This window comes from Podarcis gaigeae, assembly GCF_964106915.1.
Source record: "Podarcis gaigeae genome assembly, chromosome: 1".
NCBI classification, from domain to species: Eukaryota; Metazoa; Chordata; class Lepidosauria; order Squamata; family Lacertidae; genus Podarcis; species Podarcis gaigeae.
The window spans coordinates 67,611,255-67,633,841 of NC_139678.1; the positions used below are offsets into that span (position 1 = coordinate 67,611,255).

The 22,587-nt window shown below is 38.7% G+C and overlaps 1 protein-coding gene across 1 annotated transcript in view; it reads right to left on the reverse strand.

The window, feature by feature from the left end:
* Positions 1-380: 380 nt before the first annotated feature.
* PARVA (parvin alpha) overlaps positions 381-22,587 on the reverse strand; it is a 71,168-nt gene continuing 48,961 nt past the window's right edge. The window contains exons 5-13 of the mRNA XM_083725762.1: positions 22,039-22,179; positions 19,188-19,303; positions 18,352-18,410; positions 17,696-17,715; positions 16,790-16,851; positions 15,755-15,823; positions 11,630-11,731; positions 11,265-11,337; positions 381-8,085 (exon numbers count right to left, since the gene is read on the reverse strand). Coding sequence (XP_083581888.1) covers positions 8,009-8,085; positions 11,265-11,337; positions 11,630-11,731; positions 15,755-15,823; positions 16,790-16,851; positions 17,696-17,715; positions 18,352-18,410; positions 19,188-19,303; positions 22,039-22,179 — 719 coding nt within the window. The 3' untranslated portion in view covers positions 381-8,008. The remainder of the gene's footprint in view (positions 8,086-11,264; positions 11,338-11,629; positions 11,732-15,754; positions 15,824-16,789; positions 16,852-17,695; positions 17,716-18,351; positions 18,411-19,187; positions 19,304-22,038; positions 22,180-22,587) is intronic.

The window sequence follows — 22,587 nt, forward strand, 5'->3', positions numbered from 1 at the left end:
CTACTATATTTGTGCTTGGGCTCCCCCACCCCTCTAGAGAAGATGTTCCGAAACTGTAGCCCATGGACCACCAATGGCCCATGACCTTCATTCATGTGGTCCATTACGTGTCTGGGGATTTAATGTTGGAGATGACACATCCATACATAGGATTTCTATATTTTTATTGCTTCTTTTATTTCTTATATTGTATTTTATTGTGTCACAATTTGAATTCTACGTGGCAGCTTTTTGAAGAAGAGGATCTAAAGTTCTTTAGTTGTGTGGTTCTTTGCAAACGTTAGCAACTTTCTCAAAGATTATTAGACAGGGAAGGCATATGCTTTAAGTGCCAAGAAAAATAAATAAAACCCAGAAGAAAAACAAGATACCATGTACAATTTCATAGCATACATAACATTTATTTTCATAAATGCTATTGAATCTGCAATCTATTAGACAAAATACAATTAAAAGCAACCTTTTAAATGTGTAACAGTTGATACACTTGATTACAGACAATAACGTATGCACAGGACTGAACACCAATTAATGTTAAACGATAATCAGCATTCTTTGGATGATGGAATACCTGCAGTTCTGAAGTTATTAACTCACAGTATTTCCAATACCAGATGAAAACAGAACAGCTTATCTTCCGACATAACATTAGATTGAAATATGCATTTCAGTATAATTTTCTAATCTGAGAATTTTGCTCATTTACAATTGATTTTATATGTGTATTGAATTAAGAACACACATACACACAACAGCAGTTACTGCATGGTGTTTGCCTGTTCAGTGCAGTGGGCTAATGCTCATTGATTATACCCCACCCAGTGCACAGGAGGGAATTCAAGTTCAAAGACTTAGACCCCAAACTTTTGATTTTATAAAATGGCTTGCAAAATTATGGAGGTTGAGTTTACTGAGTGTCCATTTAGGCAACATGTTGCCACTTAACTGGTAAGGAAATTCCATTTTTTTTATATATATAAAGGATGTTGAGGTTTGATATTCTGTAGTGTATATTTAAAGGACATTTTCAGACAGAAAACTCAACTTTCCTTTTTTAAAAAAAGCTCAGTAGGTAGTGAATTCAAAACCAATATAGATTTCTGACTACTGAAATAAAAACATCACTTTTAAAATAAACCATTTAGTTAGCTGTGCTAGTCTTGGCATGGAACAAAACATTCATGAAAAGAAAATAAGGAAGATTCATTTGGAAAGCAAGAATATTAAAAGTAGGTGAATTACACTGACCAAGTGCCATTTATCTTAATATCCATGCAAGCTGTATTGATTAACAAATTTCTCCTGCCGTGAGCCTTCTATAAAAATCTCTTCTAAATGCAATCATCATACATAATCAAAGACATCCTAGAATCTCTTGCACCTCCACCCGTAGAATCAATAGAAGCACTTTTGAGGCCTAGATTTCTCATAAGAAATAGATTACACACATATAAGATAAGGAGGGGACTGGGAGATTAATGTGGTGGATGGCAGAACATATGAGCTCTCGTTCCTGACTACGTAGCCTGGCCAGTTTTGTGCCTTTTTGAGAGCCTTCTAACAAAATTGGATATTTTCCTCCGAAACCACAGAAGTTAAAAACTTTTGTTCTATTTTTGAAAAAGTAGGTTCTCTGGATTATCCCTTTAGCCAGTCTTAATATCTAGCTGTACATTGGTGCATGGAATTATCACCACACTAGACAGAATTAGATTCACCCCAATACGTTTCATGTATGTTACTTCTTAGATGAACTGACTGCAGGATCTGTCAAAAGAGGCAAGACCACAACACATTTTATACTGGTGGCAAACTGCTCACTTAGGTATAGGCTTTCCTCTAAAAGGCAGTCAGCAAAAAAGAACAGCACAACAGTCAAAGAACATAGAAAAGAGGGACCCTCCTAGAATTAATGGAGGAGAGAATGGTCCAGTCCAGATGCTGGCACCTCCCAAGCTAACTTGCCTGCAGGTTTGCTAGTGATCAATGAGACCAGAATGGAGGAGGGGGAAGCGGAGTTGGAAACAGATAAAATTCTGTTCCCCATGGCAGTTTTATAGCACTCCCAAGGCAGTAGTTTTTGCTTTGGTCTTGCTTATCTGGCCCATCAGACTACATGCTTTTAAGAATACTGGTCCAATAGAGGAATGAGGTAATTTCAATGCTGCCCTTACATTTTTATCATGCTCTATAAAATGCATTCTGACTCTAGTATTAAAAATATAGCCCCGTTCACCTTAAAACTCTCCTTATTTTAACAATAATCTAGGGAACAAATCCTATGTAGACTAGGAATTTATAATAACTAATATCTATAGTTTGCCCAATTTTTTAAAAAAGTCTATATTTTATACAGAAATAAACCTGTTTATATATATTTCTCTATATTTTTCAGATGCAATAAATACTAGATATAATCTGTAGAATCTATAGGTGATAATTCTCTATTAGAAATATAAGACAGAATCCATTTTTATAGGACAAGTAGTGCTTGAGTATGGAAATAATTAAACTATTTCATGTTTATAGGTGTCCCTGTATAATTGTAGAAACTGCTCTTCAATTAAAACAAATACTTGCTACAAAACATACACACGCTCACCAGTTTAGTTACTTTTGCAAAATCAAAGCAATGGCCTTCATGACCCAACGTGTCAATCACTTGTGTTTTTGAAGATGGAATCAGCTGTCATTTACCCACAAGATACTTTGCTGGTTCCATTCTCAAATAAGCACCTTGGAATTTCAACAAAAGACACATCTAAGGAATAATTAATCTTACTTCCTGAAAGGTTTAATTTATTCTACAAAGAAAGTGCTACTAGCAACTTTATTATTGGTGGATATTACTTAAAAAGTAGGCAATGGAACCCTAGGTGTTCAAGCAGATTCTCCTGTTCCAAGTTATGAAAAGGGGAAGCCCTGTGCACCATAAAGGTCAATTTGCCATGTGCGTAGAGCTATACATCCACAGCCTGACAACCTGATCTAACTAGGGACCATATCCAATTAGGAGGTTGAAAAGGAACCTCACATGCATATGGGTGCTGCATATATGGTTTCTTCACCAATCTAGCTGCCAGAGCTTTTTGGAAAGAGGCAACCATGTTTAGAAGGGGGAGTTGAGAGGCTACAGTTCACCAACGTTTGGTGTGACTGCTGTTTTTCTGACTGGGCTCCATGTGTATAGCTCTGGTTGCTGCTACACATGCGTAGCTGGATCAGGAATACGACTACCTTCCCATTTCTCAGTATGACATAAGCTTCTACACCTTCAAGAAGAAAGCTTGCAAAACATTAATAAGATACGTAAATATAACCACTATTAGTACCTGCACGATTAACAATAAATACCGGTAATCTAGCATTCCACAAATTACAGGGGATGTTTCAGTCCATGTCAGAAAGCTGCTTTCCAATTAATTAATGGTTCTAACATGTAACATCCACCCATTATCACCCTACATCACTGTAGAAAGGACTAGGTAGCTTTTTTTGCCAAAATATTTAGTCTTTATTTAGGCAAGGGGCTGTCTTCTTGGTTAAATACTCAACATTTTGTTCATTCATTCAATGGAAATGTTTATATTACACAGAGTCCAGCATTTTCTTCTTAGCATAAGTAACTATTAAGCTTCCTCTAAAAATGACAAGACATGCCTAATGTTTCACATTGCTTAAACTCATCAGTTACTCCCAGTCCTATTTTTCTAGAAAAAGAGGTGCTCACCACGAGCACCTCCTTCCTTCTCTTAGAATGGCAATGGTGCCCACCTGAGAGGTGGCGGAACTGAGTTCCTGCAAGTTACGGATGAAAAAAGCCCTGGTTACACCCCCTATGTATGGAATTCCATTTATTTTTTAACACACAACTGAGTGAAACCCATTGTTTCTATTTATACAAATCTAACTGATGTAAAATGATAATATAATGATGTAGCAGCTAATAACTATCTAGAAATTCAACAAAGCAAAATTAATATCAGAAGTCTAGGACTTTTTTGCATTTTGTGTCTTTGAAAAGGGGTAATCTAGATATTTTTGCTGTGATGTAATTTTTTCCTTTTGCTCAGCATAACTATAAGGTAGATATCCAATGCCCACTTAATGACTTCAAGGGATGGGGAATGTTCTGTTTTCCTTGGCAGCCACTGACTTCAATAGTCCTTTGCTTTTGATTTTAACTTTGATTCTCTAACAGAAGCCACTAGACACATGGCATTTTGCCTGGAACCTGTGCGCAAGATAAAACATGCTGCAGTTCAAGGGGACCAAACCAAACTGAACCAGAATCTATAGCCAAATACCCATTTAGAAAAATATATTTCAGTAAGCTGGAACAATACCTACAATCTCTTTGTTGTCCTGAACTTTTTTTTTAAAAAACTAATAACTGGTTCAAAGGGCAATGAAGCTGGTAACTGGTAGTTGGTTAACCAAAAGCTGGAGGACACAAACCATGGAGAGGCATTTCCTAGGAAGGCACTGAAGAAGAAAAAAGGAGCGGGAGAAACAGGAGAGGGTTCTGGGTAAATTTAATAACTTTTTAGTCCATCCATTCTCCTGTCTCCCAAATTCACTTTGAACCCCTAATAGCAATTGGTCCCCCCCCCAAACAAGGACATATAAAAAGCTGATACTGCTAAACAGAACTTTCATTTAAAAATATATGGCTCCTTTGAGCGTCAGCAGCCATATTTCCTATGAATCAATTCCTTTTTTCAATTAATGTGCTGCTAAAGGCAAAGAAACAGATTAATAAAAGTTGGTAACTTTAGTCTCGGGCATTTAGCCTGTCACAACGTGAAGTGACAGTCTCAGGCTAGCTAGATAAGCATGAAACTACAGAATTGTGTTGTCATTAAATAGGGGGAAAGGGGTTCTGTTCCTTTTAAAAATTAATTCTGCAGATAAAGAGTAGAATTTTGGCAGATACTCATTTTCTCTTGCTGCAGCAGCCCTATGCTGGGAGGTTAATCTGCTAAAATTATCCCTTCTATGAAAATACAGCCCTGCCCCATATTTAATCCAGCGACGCAATGGAGGAGTTGCTTCGTGTTTATCCAGAGTCAAGTGCTTTCCGATATTACCAAATTATCCCAGAACAACTCTATTTCGAGTAAAAAGCTACTATTTCGAGTAAAAAGCGACAAAGAAAGGGCAATTATGTGATTGCAGAAAGCACCATATCCTGAAAAAACTGTGCTGTTCCCAAAGGAGCAGGTCCCTCCCCTTGATTTTAATGAAACTTACTTTCATGTAGCTACTTTAAGAGTTGCAGTCAGCAGATTAATGTTGCAGTGGGAATTATCAACCATGTGAGGTGCATCATCTAATGCCTGTGGGATGGATCAAGAGTTGCCATGAACAGAACATTGCTTACAGGATGCTGTTGCTGGAAGAAGCAGGGAGAAAGGGCTATTTTGGTCAATTTTCCCTCCTCTCTGTTCTGGAGGGTTGGAGGACCCCCAGAAACAGAATGGCAGGTGGCATGGGAGGCTATAGCAAGAATAGCCACCTTGCCTTTCTCTGGTAGCAGCTTCAGCTAGCTCTCACCTCCTTTTGCACAGTAAATTCTGATGCAGTGTATAATGCCTGCCAATATAATTAGAGGATTAATATTCATGATGGGTTTTTTTGTTTTTTAAATGTAAAAATAATTAAGATGCAAAGGAAGGCAGGGTTCCTAGATAAGATTCTATATGTGAACTTAACTTCAAGAGATGAAGCATCTCAACCAGAAGGGAGAAAAGTTGCACCTGCTGTGACCCTCTTTTACAGAACTCTTAGGTGCATAGGAGCCTTTGTATCTGGTTACCCTAAAAGCCACTATCAGATAATTCAGACGTGTCTATTTTTTGTGCAGTGATTATACTGTTTGTATGCACCCTCATGTGGCGAAAAATGGTATGTAACCTATCATATACATATCGCAAATGAGTTTTACCTGGATACATTATGCCCCTCCCCACCCCCCATTCTCACCACACAAGGCAGAAGTGATGGTCAGCCAACAAAACTGATGGGATAGTCACCTCTTGGCACCTTTACTAACATGAAGATGATGACTGGCCCCTGGGCTACTGAATATCTAGAGGCACCTGATCAGCATCAGGAAGGCAGCAGCCATGTCCTTATACAATATTAACCCCTTTACTTGCATTACAAAAAAACAAATCAAATGTGAACTAACTAAAGGAGTCACACCACCTCTTCACTAAGCATAAGAAATATTTAAAATCCGAACCACACGGTGTAAGATAGGTACCGGATGTTATTTTACGTTTAGGTTTTATCATTTTGGTAGAGACGAATAAAAAAATAAATAAAAGTAAGCTACTTTCCCCTCAATGTTCAGTACAAAGTAAGCATGGGACAAATTGCAGCACAAATTATTGGTGCTGATCTTAAAATTAAAATGTTTGTATTTTAACAGGATTTGGCAAAAAATGCATACCAAAAAAATTACAACGTCTTATGTATACAGTATATAGTTGTCTTATCCTGTTAAAATTCAAAAATCCAAAAAAAATAATTTTAGGTTTAGTAATAATCATAATGCAAGAGAACCTGATTTTCATAAAATGTTCAACATTTCTCATTCATTTTAGATCTCCAAGGCCAAGGTATGCAAAAATAATTCTTTCTTTGAACAACCTTTACCTTTGCTTCTGTCACCAAAGCTGCTTCTTTCTTGTACCAATTACATTATTTTATGTTTCGTTTCAATTATGTAAACAAAGCTTATGTCAATATCCTGGCAGGGCTGATACCACCTGGATTCTAGCCCAGAAGCCCACTGCATTGACTTTCTATGTGCTTTGTTGCAAAAGAGTTTCCATACTGAAACTATCTACATTCTTCGTACCATAGCGTTTGCAACTAGGCAAGAGTATCATATTGTAAAAAATACTACATGTTGCAGGTTATTTTAAATGCACTGTAGTTAAAGGAAAGCTGCACGATCTGCGAGCTTGTAAGGAATGAAAAATGATGAGGAATGTATGCACAGGGAACACATACCTGGACCCTTATAATATTATAAGCCCCGTCAGTCAAATTATGAAGCTCAGTTTCATAGCTCAGTTTGCATCACGCCACCTATGGTCTCTCTCTCTCTCTTACATGCTCCATGATCTTTGTAATAGTGTTCATACAGCTCATTAGGAATACAATGGATCCTTTCTTTGAAATAAATATTCAATAAACACAGACAGAGAAAATGTCCTGCAGCTCAACCCACAACTTAATTAAACTGAAGCATTTCGATCTGATTGATTCTATGGAACCACTGAACATCTACTTCTTAAAAGCAGCAGTTTGCACCACAATCTAAAATGACTCCCGGGGGTGTGTGTGTGGTAGGACAGGGGAGAGTCCCTGGCTACCTTGATATTTGGGAACAACACTGAGTTCTGCTGCTAGTCCAGCATGTCTTGATGAAGAGCTAAGCACACTGATAAAGGACTATCCTCTTTCTGGGCTGATTATGTCCTTTGTGTAGCATAGCTGAGTAATGTATAGAAAGCAGCAGCTGCCAAAGCACCAGAGACAGCAGGCATACCTATTCTTTGGCTTAGAGAGGATAAAGGCAGAAGAAGAGAGCACATTCACCATGTAGTAGTGCCCAGACCTGTGTCATGTGATCTTCTTGGTTATTGCGGCAGCATAGCTCATAGGAAGAGGCTGGCATTTCTCTCAAAATCAGTTTGTTTCTCTTAACCTGGATGTGGGATCAGGCTTTCTTGCTTGCTCTCCAAGAAATCAAGAGCTAGTTAAAACAAAGGAATATGCATCTTCCAGCAGAGGTTCACTTCATAATATTTTGGATTGCAGACAAGACCTAATTTAAAACATTTGTTTGTGTGTGTGCAAAACAAACATAGCAAGAATATGGAATATGTGAAGGAAGTGTAGTACAAAAGTAAAAGAACGATTGCAAAACAGGAGTGGCTGTTGGGTTGGTTGGTTCCTTACTTAGCCACCTGTGGGATCCCAAGGGACTTCTTCATTCCAAGTTTCTGTATTTGGTGAACAGATTGTACAGCACCCTCAGAGTTGACTTTAAGTCACAATTTACGATGTCTAGAAAAAAAGAGGGAAGAAATGCTGAGCTTTTAATGACCTCAATGAACAAATAAAACAGCCCGTATTTGGAAGACGTATCATCATGCATCTGCCTCTATAGGCATATATGAGCTGGGCTGCTTTGCTCAACCTTAATAGGATTTTAGCAACAGTATGCTCAAAACCAGCCACAAGTGCATTCATTTAAGAACAGGCCTGTACCAAACTTTTGACCAACCAAGCTGAATGTAGCCAACCCTCTATCTAGTTATAGCTCACAAGCAGCTGACAGAGCGTCGTTTTTAGAGCCTACCTGGGCCTCCAAAAAGATGGGCTTGTCAAGCACCTGGTAGGTAACAAGAAAGGGTTGGTGAGCTGTGCTTGGCTTGGTGGGTCCCAAGTTGTGCAGTGCAGGCCTGAGTCAGACCTTCAGCTGTAACTGAACATTATGGGCTCTTTTTCAGTATTGTGACTGAGAAACGCAGTTCAGGTCTTTGTCCTTAGTAATATCCATCTGATTTTCGAGAATGGTAATTTTATCTCAAGGGAAATACACAAAGCCTACTTTTGTTAAGTACTCCTCCAGATTGAACATACCATTCATTTTAACAAGTTTCAGCAGAACATGAAATAACATCCCAATTTTTTTCTTGGAATTTTCTAAGGCTCTAAAATATACATGATTTATGTATTCCGAACAACAAAGTAAAATTTTCCCATTGCTCTTTAGTTGTACAAACTGTAAATGTCCACAGTGCAGTTTTTGGTTATACCATACGTTTGCATATTTACGAAAACTGCTGGCCTATTGCAAATAATTTGCACAATTAGAGTGATGGAGATAGCTAAATGACAAATAAATGAAATTACTGGCATCCGAAACCCATTATGCTACATAGGTCTTTATAGGATCCAGACTGGGAGACCATTTGGTAAGCTGGCAAGTCTAATTATACGATACAATTTTTATTACACAATTCAGTTGGTTTAGGGGCTATCACGGAGCAATAAAGCCCCACATAGCAGGATCATCTTGGGTGTATTTTCATTTGTTTATTTATGATTCACTATTTAGGCATGTGTCAAGGTGCTTTGCAAACGTATACGAGAAAACCAGCTAAAATAATTTTAAAATTATTACAAGAAATAAGTGAAAATAGATATCCATTTTGTATTGTTTTAAAACCTAAGTCTTGTTGGGGGGGAGAACATGTCTTCATTGTTTTTGAGAAATGGGTGCCTTTTTATATCTTAGCAGGAATGCTTCTCCACAGAGCAGGGGCAGCCACTCTAAAGCCTCTTTTCCAAGACCCCCAAACAGATACTGGAAAATTCCCTGCTCTGAGCATTTCAGGCTTGCGAGTATGAAAAAGAAAAGCACTTCACTGTTCAGTGAAACCCAGTTGTTGCTTCAGGGGGGGGGGGGGGAAACCTGTTGCCTCATTTCAGTTATTTTTCATCCTTAAATACTTTTATAACATCATGCCATTATTTTTAAAACCCATTTATCAAAGCAAGAATTAAATTAAAAAGCTATTTTCTATTCACAGTTAGATTAAGATTCTTTTCAGTCTTCTTATGCTCAATGCAATTTTTAAACATGGGCATTCTGCCCAATGCAGCAACATATAAAACAGATGTGTTTTTCCATCCACATTGAGCAGGAAGTTTCATATTAAGCTTTTCAATAATTGCACATGCAATGTCCTATATATATACACACACACATAAACATGAAAATGAATGCTGAAACATTTGTGTGGTTTGATTTACACCAAGGGGTGGAATCAGCCATCTCTTTGAGCAATAAATACCTGGGAAACTGAAGTGCTATAATGACATTAAATGTCCACAAGGGATGTGGGATCATAGCAATTCTCCATTTTCATTCTGGCTCTAGATTTCCCATGCTATCTCCCCTCACTTTGACTGAGTCACTATTAATCTACCTAAGCAATACAGCCTAGAACAACTGCCTCTAAAGTTAATGATCTGTGTTTCTAATATTGTATCATTACACCCACAACGTTTTCAATTTATGCGTCTAAACAACAATACAGTATCCTAAGCTACTGAAGTGAAAGAATAAGGTGGTAATGTACCAAAATAAAAATGACTTGGAGACTATGCATTAGAGGTGTGCATTCATTTCCTACAACTTAAAAAAGAAAAATGAATCAAATTGAATGAGTTTCACAGGCATTATGAATTTGTTTCATTTGATTTCATTTACCCTAGCAGCAGCCAAGACAGTTGTTTGGCTGAAAGAAGGGACAGGGAAATGGGGGAAAAAATGGGTATGCATCTGTCGAATGACAGACAGATCTTCTGTTGCCACTAATATTAGTACCTTCATTCCAGTCAACATGAGATGTTCAGGCCTGCTAATACTTCTTCAAGGGAACAGACACACTAAACATAAGACTGCTAGGTAATATGGTCCCCATAGCCTAAGCAAAGACGTACACAGAGACACAGCTGGTCCTATTTGAAGCCTCACCTATTTTTAGCCTGAGGGTTAGGACCAAATTAGTCATTTCTGTAACTTTCAGTGGTCTCCTCAAAGTAGAACTTACCTGAATCTTGCCCTGCAGCTTGCACTGAACACCTGAAGCATATGAGAAGTCATTTTATCCCCAAATTATCCCGATATTATTCCAAATGCCTCAAATGTTCAATGCAAAAATTGTAATTTGCCCTGAACACCCAACACAATAACTCGCCTATAGGACCTACAGCAGTGGTTCCCCATTAGCAAAGTACTGAAGACAACCCCCCAGTTTTTCAAAAACCAAGCTATGGAACCTCTTTTTTTTTTTTTTTTTTTTGAAAATTTTGATATCTTTATGGTAGTTTTTATGTGAATGGTGCTGCAGTCCCCTGGGGTCCATGAACCACCAACTGGGAACCACTGGCCTATGGAATACAGTGGGTAAAGGGACTCTAGAAAGGTTGGCACTAGTCTCCTCAAGATCTAGGCAGAAGTAGCAAATGTGGTGAGCTCTCCATGTTGTTCAGCTCCAACTCCCATCAGTTCCTTCTAGCACAGGGAAATAGGAAGAAACAGTCAATCAATTTAATCCTCAAATAAAAGGTGGAATTCCTTTCCCATGGTCTCTCTTGCTTTTAGTACTCAGCCATTCATCCTTATTTAAAGCTGTAAGTTTATAGTCTGTTCTCACTATTCAGAAATATACCTTCTGGCCTTGGTTTTGGTTTTTCAAGCCCTCCATCTTGCATCAGCTCAAACGCAAAGGACACATTGAGTACCTGGTGATTTAATTAAGAGACAGCAATCATTCATAATTCTAGGTTTCTGTGCAGAGCACATAGCAAGGTTCAGTATAATACTTAAGAATATGGTTTGACAGGAGTAATTTATATGGATAAATCATTTTAAAAGTTAGAAATTTATAAAAAACTGTATATAAAAATAATTACTGAAAGAACTTCCAGGATTAATGTTCAAAAAATCTTCTGCCATATGCTTTCTGGAAAAACATAACATTGGAAACATCAATTCTTCTTTAAATGTAAATACAAATTCCAACAGGAGAATTACCTTTTGTTCAAAACTATCCGGAGTCAAAAAAAAGCTGTGAAGAGGCACAAAGTAACCTTCAAGAAGACCCATCAAGAGCACCAGGTACACTCCATCTGCAAACTTTAAGACGGCATATTTTTTTCAGCAACATTTCTCAAACAGTAATCTCACAGTTGTACTCAAGATAGAAACTGTCCAATTTTGAACAAACAACCAGAAGTTGCACAGAAAGAACCCCTATTAATCATGGCAGAAGTTGAGCACAGAACAAGTGTTTAGAAGAATTAAGGTGCCAGAACAAAGACACCTTGTGGCATGATAAAGATCTGATCTACATGACTGCTTGGCATTTTTAGCAAGAGGAGGCTGTTTCATCTGCACATCTTACATATAATTTACTAGCCTGTATAGAAAAATCCTAGAGAAAGATGTAAACCATCAAATACCTGGAGACAAATTTAGCACCTTGGGCAAGGTACAAGATGAATTTATTACATTTTTATCTTGACCTTTCTCTAAGGAGAATATACTTGCCATCCCTGCACCCTCATGAAGTCAGGAGTTGTTGGCTTATTGTGGTTTAACATAAAGAAACTGGATCACACCGCCCCATTATCACTCCTTTGCTCCTTCCATTGAGCCATAATTAAGCCTGTATCCCATAATGTCTGAAGCTAGGAACCTAGTTTGGGCCTCCTTAACAAGCCAGGATCACTAGCCAGCCTTAAACCATAACTTATTGTTGACTCACAACTGTTGTATTGTTAATGAGAAACAAAGCAGGATTCCAGATTTGGATGTTGTGGGAGCCCAAGCTTAATTGTGGCTTCCTGCTTGCATCAAGGTAAAACTAAAGAAGGGAGGACCAGGAAGCGGGCGCCAGCATGTTGTTCATTGATGAAAAAGCATCAGCCTTGACTTACCATGGAACATGAATGCAGCTACTGTTAGCCCTGTCAGTATTGTTGGGGAAAACAATCTCCCCTCAGAGTTTTGTGTATGTGTCTGTGTGTCAGGCTCAACCCATAGCTATATATTTTACAATGTATTATGTATTAAACAATGGATATGTTCAAAAGAAGTATTTTCTCTGAAAGTGAGAAGCAAAGTGAGGGTTATAATAAAGCTCATGTGGTTTAGCACACAGATTTTTAAACAATACATATTTAGTTAGTTAAGAACTCCTCCCCACAAAGCAGGTATGATGTTTAAAAGGACTAGAAGAATGTCAAGGATAATTTTCTTAGGAAGTTCTTTCTTCCACTTGCTTTAAAAATGAGATCCCATACTGCGCAAATCCTGAGGGGCTTTTGTTTTATTTTTTGAAAGCTCAGCATTATTCCCTTCATTTTTTCATCCTAAATAAACAGATGAATAGGTATTGTTCCTGAACCTGATCTAAGAGTAGACATGAGAGTCTTCCCTATGATTTAAAAGGAAATAGCTGTAGAAAAAAATGTGTCTGCTTAGAATGAGCTGGTTTGGACATCGGGACAAATCATAGTTTATTGTGAAAGAAGCAAGCCACAGCAAACCTCAGGCTCATCCTGAGTTCTGTTTTGCAATTGACCACAGTTTAGTGTTAGGTCTGAATCTTAAACCGCTGTTGATTTTAACTAGGATTTGACCTGGCAACGTGTGAATGGCAATGTTAATCTTAGCATCACATAACTGTTGCTAATGCCTACTGTCAACAGTAGATCTTCCTTCTCTCAAATCCTGATTATTTCTTTCCTCTGCAGCAGATAGTATTTCATTTTAAACCCCAGTTATTTGAATCACTGCCTTTCATATGCTACTGACCCTTCTCTTAGCCTCTGGCAGTGCAATCAACCTCTCAATATGGTGAATGCCAGTTTCATTGCATATTTTGGGGAATTTCCAACATATTCGGAGCCAGAGTTCTTCCGTCAAGAAAACAATGAGATACATAAACCACCAAAACAAAGACTACCCTTTAATGCCCCAGTGACACAATCTTTCTCAATATCTTACTATTCACTTCTTCCAAATTCATAGAAATGACTTCTTACTCAAGGAAAAGGCAACTCAATTCCTGCCAGTGCTTTCCTTCTACTCCAGCAACAACTCTCCTGCAGATTATTTTGTGACGGCATAGAGGGGCTCAGTAAACACAGGAAAAACTGTGATGGATGGCATTCAACCTGTGGGCTTTCCACGGACCTCCCCAGTTATATTCAGGAGAAAGAGCAGTTCTACCTTCTCTTTCGGTGTGTATTCATGAATGCCTTCATTTGAGGTTTTCAAACAATGGCTGGATGGCCATCTGTCAGGGATTCTTTAGCTGTGGTTCCTTCATTGCAGGGGGTGAAGTAGGTAAAGTTCAAAGTCCCTTCCAACTCTACAATTCTATTATTCCAGCTCTTTCTGACCTTGGAGGAACCGGCTACCTATGGCAATTAGCTCTCTGATGTGGCCCCATCCATGGTAGTCTGTAAAATTGGGAGGCTTACAGACCAACTGGCTAGTAAGTACCTTTTGTGCAAAAATAAGTAGTTTCACAGCTGCTGTGGAAAATGGAAGAAGGTGTATAAACAAGCTGCTCTCCACCTCCAACACCCTCCACTCCCATGAAAAACCATGCTCTTTTGCAAGCTACATTCCCGTGTGAAACATCTAATTTTAGAACTTGCAAAAAGAAAATAAAAGGCAGATTGCTCCTCAATGCCGGGCACTGGTAGATGTTTTCTCAATGGGAGCTAATGATTAGGAAACAGCTGGAGAACTTTCTTAAGTGCCTTGAATGGGAGAGATTACTTTGGAATGTCTGGAATGTGAAAACTATGAGTGCTTGGGAGAGGCAACACAACTCCCCACCCCCCACTCCAAAGGCACATGAAATATCTGTATACGAAGAAGCAGCATTATTTAGACACACTGAGACAGGAGCAAGGACAGAGCAGAGAGTAAGCCATGGGGGAGGAAGCATATTCAGGTAAGGGGTGCTTCTCTATGGGGGCTGATGTGAGGGAGCAGACTGCGGCTTTGTAGGAGTGTATGCTGCTGGCTTCCACCTGTACATGGAGAAGGAGCACAGCTTAGTGGTGGAGCTCATGCTCTGTATGCAATCCCCAGCAGCTCCAGGTAGGGCTAGGAATGTTCCTTGTCTCAAACTCTGAAAGCCACTGCCTGTCAGTTTTGCTATATTACTGAGCTAGATGGGACACTGGTCTGGCTCAGTATCAGGGGCTCTCTGTGTCCCCACTCTACTCCAATATTTGTAAATAAACAAAATATTACAAAATGCCACATGCTTCCAGTGACCCTTCCTCTGAAGGAAACTGAAACCCAAGTTGTGTTGCCCCAGAACTATTCAGGGAAGGAGTGTAACACAATGTACATATTTTTCAGAGGGGTAACTATACTTATCTGTTGTGGTGGGGGAAAACCCCCACAAATAATATTGTGGCACCGTGAAGAATGACAAATGTGTTGTGACACAAGCAAGTTTTCCCCAACTGGTGCCCTTCTGTTGTTGGCCACGCTAGCTAGCGATGATGCAACTTGCAGTCCGTAACATTTAGCATTCCTCACTGGTGAATGCTAGCACAAGCTTCCATGGACCGGACCCCACTTCATCAGATGCACGAAGTGTAATCTTCTGTGGCATATACAGGGTTTGGAGAAATGAATTGTGAGTGTTGGTTTGGATATAACACTAAGCCAGCCACTTTGTGGTCTGTTTCCCTGTTCAACTAAACCTAGGTTATATGTGAATGTACTCGGTGTGTGAACTTGCACACAAATGGAACGAGGGGGAAGGGCAAGATAAAACAATGTATTTTCTCCTTTCTAGCGTACTGGACCTATACACAGAAATGGTTCCAGCTGACCCACTCAACCTAGATAGTTGGATTCTTGTTTTCTCACAGCAAGCATATTAACTTGCATTCTGGGTTACCCACAGCTTGTGCCTATCAGCACCCATGGTTACAAATGGCAAATACATTTCTCTGTGTTAACTTGCATATGTTTGCCAAGCAAAGTCTGTTTTTTTAAAAAACTAACTAAAGCTCAAAACAACTTGGCAATAGCTTGACACAGGCTAAACAAAATAAACTGGGGATATACAAACAACACAGGAAACGACTTCTTGCTTCTAACACAATTATATAATCCTACCTGGGTTTCCAGTTCTGTAACTTCCAAATTCAGCTTATTCAGGTGTTTATTCACAAATGTTATGAGAGTCTGAAAATTAAGAGCATACGTAGCTGCTTTTAGATCAGGCAAAATTTAATTGTTTAAAAGTATGCTTAAGTTAACATGTAGAAATGCTAACCTAAAGTTCATAATTTTATAAATTTAATTCCTTAACTTGTCAGTTTATAAGAGACAGGCTTTAAGTTTTAAATATTTTATGGTTTTATCCATTGGTCAAAAATCCAACTTTGTCAAGCCCCATTACAAACACTGAACAAATAATAAACACATACTGTTCATCACTTTAAAAGCTATATGAGTTATTGCTGCAGCGGTATGATGGAAGAGTAGAGAAAATAGCACTGGAGCCAAGAGGTAAGTTGATATAAAATGGCATGCCACTGTTCTTTTCAAGGAAGCCCTGCTGATCTATATCAGCTGGAGATCATATTGCAAAATTCTATAAAATAGAAATTCCTCTATCTGACTTTTATAGTGCCAAGTCTATAAAATGTTGAGAAAGTATATATAATGTTGAGAAAAACTTCCAGATATTGACACTGCCAAGGACAAAGATTTTCATTAAAGCAGGAAAATGGGTACACCATTCCAGGACTTAATAAAGGTTTTATATTTGTGCCATTTTGCAATTGCTAATATTCGTAGAGCTCTATCAGATGTACTTGGGCTGTATCGCATACTAAAATAGACAAGCAGGCTTATGACCCAAGGAGCTTGTATATCTGAACTTCTGAACCCCTCATCTCTGAATGTGTTCTAATGGTACTTCCTGAGGAAGGTGCTGTATGTGGGCAGTGCATGAACTACAGAGGAAAACACATCTGAGACTGCTCCAAACCCTCCAAAATGGCAAGAATGCTTCCTTGGGTCTTATGGTGAACACCTGGGGAGTTCCTCTTATGCATCAAGACGCATATGAGATATGAGATGAAAACTACTCAGATTAAGCTAGCTTGCTCAATATCTACCTAAGTAGGAAAGAAAATTTCCAACCTTTTTCACAACATTGAGTTTGTCTGGAGCGTGGTCAAACAGTGTGTCAAATGCATCCCTTTCTGAAACACACGTAATAACAACAAGCTATTAGATAATGCAGCATTGTAGGATGATAATTCCAGGGCTGGAAGGCCTCAAGTGCTATTGAGACTTACTGTGTCTGAGATAGTTATACTGAAATCATCCTTTACCTTGGTTTACCAAATTCACATCCAAGCTAACCTATTGTAACATGGGTTTATTTCTAAGTATAGTACACATGGAGCAGATTATCAGGAAGGAAAGTCTGTACTGGAAGATCACAAGACCATTATCAAAATCTTAAACAACCCTTTATTTGAGTGTCTGAAATACTTTTCTTAATGTGCTATAAAAATATTGACATGCAAGAATGTGTCGTGTTAGTGTACTCGAAGAAACTACACTACTAGGTAAAATTATCTGCTTTCAAGACAAACACTGACACGTCACAAAAAAATAGGATTCCCAATTTCAGTTTGGCGTCCTTTGGCAATTAAAACTGCCTATGCATATACTAAGAACAGATCTCCCAAAATTATGGGGCTTGTGGCTTGTGAGGAAGATACTGTGGATCACACCCAGGATCACTGTGTTTGGGACAGTGGAGCATATGTTGGGGGGGGGGAGGGGAGCACAAAGTAGTGTTGATTTAGGAAATATATACTATTCTCAATCTCCAACCCGCCCCCTCCTGCCCCAGTTTGGAATACAGACTTATTGGTTTACAGCACTAAGATTTACACACCAACCAAGACAACTAGGAACAATGACAACTATGGACTATGTACAGCTGGTTTTGAACAAAACAAGCAGCTGCAGCAGAATTAAGTGAAGTACACTTTAGAAACCTTTGGAAAATGCTAGGAATCAAATGAGACTTACCATGCCGTCCTGACAATGCCCTGTAGAAAGTGAAATAATGCAATTATATGTGTACACACACTTACAGTAATTTAATATATTTCTTTCAGTGCAGAGAGAAAACTGTATATATGGAGTAAATATGCATCTGGTCATATGTATGACTTTGTATTCATAGCAACTGAGGAATAGCCCCACAGGCTTTTCAATAATACTGTATTATGTCTACCGACTTGAATTAAACTGAGCATTTCAGCAATATCACAAACTTCCTTGGGTGAAGGCTATTTAAGGAAGGTAAACTGATGATTCAAACTTTTTTTCTCTCTACCATTGAAATGTTTGAGGCAATCTATTTGTATGCTTCTTTTCTGAAGTGGAAATAATAAAACTTGGGATGTGGAAAAACAACAACCTTAAAATACATATAACCAGGAACTTTTCTGTTAAGAAATAACTACTTGAGTATGCAAACTGCTATATCGGCAGCAATTTTACATTTTCAGTTGCCACCCTTTCCACATTGTTTACATTATCTGTTGTGGAACCCTTCTTAACAGTTAAGTTTTAAGCCATGTCCGAAGCAGTCCTCTCTTAGAATACCCAGGAATGAAGGTTAAATGTTAGCAAATTATTGAATTTCCAAAGCAGATCAAACAACAGGAATGTTGACATACTCAGTGTTACCAGTTATTTCCTCTTGGATCTGACGGGACTGGAGGATTCCTTCTCGTTTCTGGGGGGGGGGGGTGAGGGGAAATGATTGATCATTTAATATTTTCAACACCAATATTTATTGATTTTGTGTGTGTGTGTGTGTACACACACAGAGAGATATATATTCATACACACTTACATATATGCACACATACACACATGAACATACTCTGTGTAAAATAACTACAAAACATGAATGCCATTAAATAGACAACATAAATATAAAACAACTCCCCTCCAAAATCACATCATTTCTATTTGTGTACAATCTAAGAGACTTTGTATGTTGCCTAAAAGGCACCTGTCCTGTGTGCAAACAAACAGGAAGGAATGCCTCCTGTGACAGAAAAATTATCTGGAAATCGTAGGTAAGATTACTGACAGCCATTTACCAACCTTATGGGGAAAGTGATTAAATTAGATTAGATTGGAATATCTTGAGCAGATTTATGGGGCACACAGTGGGCTGGAAAGGCAGAAGAAGAAGGAGAAGCCCACTCATCTTATGCTGTATCTCAGCCGTTCACTTCAGAGATCACTGTATGATACCTGTACACTTACATTCTGAGCTAAAATCATATTTGACATGCTTCGCATATTGATGTTACAAGTGGTCTGTTGTGCCTTCAAAGAAGGACAATGCAATGCTTAGCTGTGCCTAAGGAAATGCTTGTCCTTCTGACTATTTGTGTTGGCCAGAACTGATACATACCAACACATACATGTTAAAAGTTACTGCATTTCTTGAAATAACTGTGTAAAAACAAAGATCTTTTAAAAATACAATCATCCCTACCTGGACAACAACAACTTGAATAGACACATGATCTGGCAGTCTGATTGGGGCTCGAAAGTACTGTGATAACGCAACCAAAAGGTGCAGTATTGCAACAAGACTTTTAGCATGGACAGCTGAAATAGATTAAGAAGTCAAATTCTGTAAGGCAAACTAAAACAAATATTTATTTAAACATGCAGTGCCCCCTTCCTTAACTATGTGGGATATTTTATCCTTTGGTGTTGCTGCCCGCCAGAGATTGCTGAAAGAGTATTTTCTTCTAACTCCTTCTCTTTCCTGCCATAAATCAACTGGTTCTATGAAAACAACTAAATCAAAAATACTCCTCAGGTAAGATTTTGTTGCGTGCCTGGATCCCACTGGCTTGAAGATGGAAATCTAAGCTTGATTCAAAACACAGATTTTATTATGCCGCTATATTAAGTGCTATCTATGCACTCCCAGCGCCGTGCCTTTATCTTCCCTATTCCTGTGTCGATTTATGAACTACCAGAAGAATATTTTTGTATTCATAACATGCACTTAATTCATTTTTAAGTGTCACAATGTCTGCAGGAAGATGAATGAGCCCATTTAGCTTGTACCCTTGAGCAATAACTTACTAAACTGGATGACTCAAACATTCTTCATGAACTTGTTAAGTGTTCTTGTTATTATAGTTTATTCACAGCAGGATTTGTATGCATAGTTAGCACTAACAAGACGGAAAGGTATCAAAAGGCTTACTGCAGGAAACTTTTAATCTGTGAACAAACCCCAAGCTTCAAAGGTAATGATATACAACTGTATTATATTATTGTTTTCCTGGGTTTGCATTATCACCAAATTCTCAGGCAATGTCCTATAAACATAATATTCTAGGTATCTTATTAACCACACACTTTTAGGTTGGCCACAGGTTTCTAAATAAAGCAGAAAAATAACCAGTGAGATCTTCTCCTGGATTTATCAGTTTTTGTGCAGAGGTTTCTCTGCAGAACTACCACTCAGTGTATTCCAAGTGACAAACTTTGCAGGCAAGGAGCAGGGCAAAGATAAAAAGGATACAAGTTTAAAACAAACAATTCACCCAATGTCAAAATAATTATTTGTATATATATATTGGTTCTAGCCAGAAAAAAGTCTGCATACACAGGCTGTAATCCATCACATTTCAGCCCTGTTCCCTTCAAATATATTTTAGCTGAATACCACCTCAATGTTCCTTAAGATCAGGTGTGGTGTATTGCCTTAAGTATTGGGCTTGAACCGGGGAAATGAGGGTCCATTCCCAGCTAAGAAGCTTTATGGGAATGTGGTATTTCCACCTTACTTAGCTCCATGGGCTGCTGAAAGGCAAGATAAGGGATGTCCCAATGTACACAGTTCAAAGTTCTTTGGACCAACTCTGGGAAACCAAGTGAGCCAGTGTGGTGTAGTGGTTAAGAGCAGTGGATTTGTAATCTGGTGAACTGGGTTCGATTCCCCATTCTTCCATATGCAGCTGCTGGGTGACCTTGGGCTAGTCACACTTCTCTGAAGTCTCTCAGCCTCACTCACCTCACAGAGTGTTTGTTGTGAGGGAGAAAAGGAAAGGAGATTTTAGCTGCTTTGAGACTCCTTAGGGTAGTGATAAAGGGGAATATCAAATCCAAACTCTAAACTCTCTCTAAATCCAATGGAATAAATGCAGGGCCGGCTCAGGATTTAGGAGGCTGCTGGCAAGATTTGCTCCAGTCACAGTGCTTCCCTTGCCCCCAGATGCTGCCATATGCAGAGCTGTTCCTATTTCTGCTCCACTGCCCAGAGGCAACTGATGCTGCACTTCCTTGTTGCTAATCACTTGCCAGGAAACAGGAGAAACTGTTGCTCCTGGCAAGTGGCATCACTCATTCACTTGCCTTCCTGAGGGGCAGGAGTCATAAAGAAGTAGCAGAGAGCAGCAGCTGCTGCTCTCTGCTGCCACCAGTGCAGACAGGCAAGGAGAAGGAAGAGCCATGTCCTAGCCCTCTGCTCCTGTGCTGTACAGAGAGGAGGAGGAGGTGGCACATGGAACAGGGGAGTGCTGAGGCTATGGGAGCTACTGGTTCCTCTTTAGCCAGGCCTTTGGCTGACTGACATCTAATGCCCTTTTATTAAATGTGTTGTGGAAGGGCAGATTATTGGGTTATCTTTGTTTTCATTCTTATTATGTACTTTGTGTTTTTTACATTGTAATTGTATGTTTTGACTATAACAGGTACAAGGCAGTATACAAAATTTAATAATAATAATAATAATAATAATAATAATAATAATAATAATAATAAGCAGGTCAATTCTCACTGAGAAGGAGAGCAGGTGTCAGTCTTGGATATATCACAATGCCAAAATAATAAATAAAATGATTAAATTGTACAATGCCTGAATATTAAATAACTCTAGAAACTATGCTGCCAACTGCTTTGAGTCTCCTTATATGGAAAACTGGGTTATAAACCCTTGGAAATAAAAAAAATGAATAAAAAAAATGCAAGTTCCATAAGGAGCTGGTAACAAGAATTAAAAAAAAGAACTCATTCCCTGCCATGTTGTACAGGGCCCATACTGTGCACACAATAGGAACTCTGGGGTATGTGTGGAATCAAGCATAATGTTTTGTGTACAACTGTCAACAGAGGTAAGTACATTACTAATGAGGACATTATATATATATATTTATCTATACTTCTGCACACCTTACACCAAAATTCTAGATATAAACTTGCACACTGCTGAACCTGCCTTCCAGCTTCTGTCTAATTCAATACGTTTTACAAAACGCAGTAGAAAAACATAACTTTTAATACCACCAGTAACCAAGAATTCCACTGTAAAATGTGTAACTCACAGTCAACGTTCCACTTGATGCTCCTTGGAGGAAGTTTAAGGGTTTCATTGATCTTTTCAAGGACTGTCTGCAGCTTTTGTTTCTGAGCTATTTCAGACTGTGTGACTTCAGCAACGTTGAGTTTCTCACTCTCTAGCTTCTCTGAAGTGATAATGGAAGAAAAAGCTGTAAGTCTACACCTCAACTCCATGTACCAAGTGCAACGCAAAGACATTCCGTCCCCCATATAACAAAGGATTTTCTGTAGATGACTGGTTTGAAGTCTCAAAATTTGGCAGCTTCTCAAGCCTATCACACTTTGTCTTCTGTTGCACCTCTGTTCTCCTAAGAATTCCAACCGATTCTCCATTTATTTCCATTTATTAATACCCCGCCCAACTGGCTGGATTTCCCCAGCCACTCTGGGTAGCTCACAGCATATATCAGAACAACAAAAAAAATTCCTTCCAGTAGCACCTTAAAGACCAACTAAGTTAGTTCTTGGTATGAGCTTTCGTGTGCATGCACACTTCTTCAGATACACTGAAACAGAAGTTACCAGACCCTTCT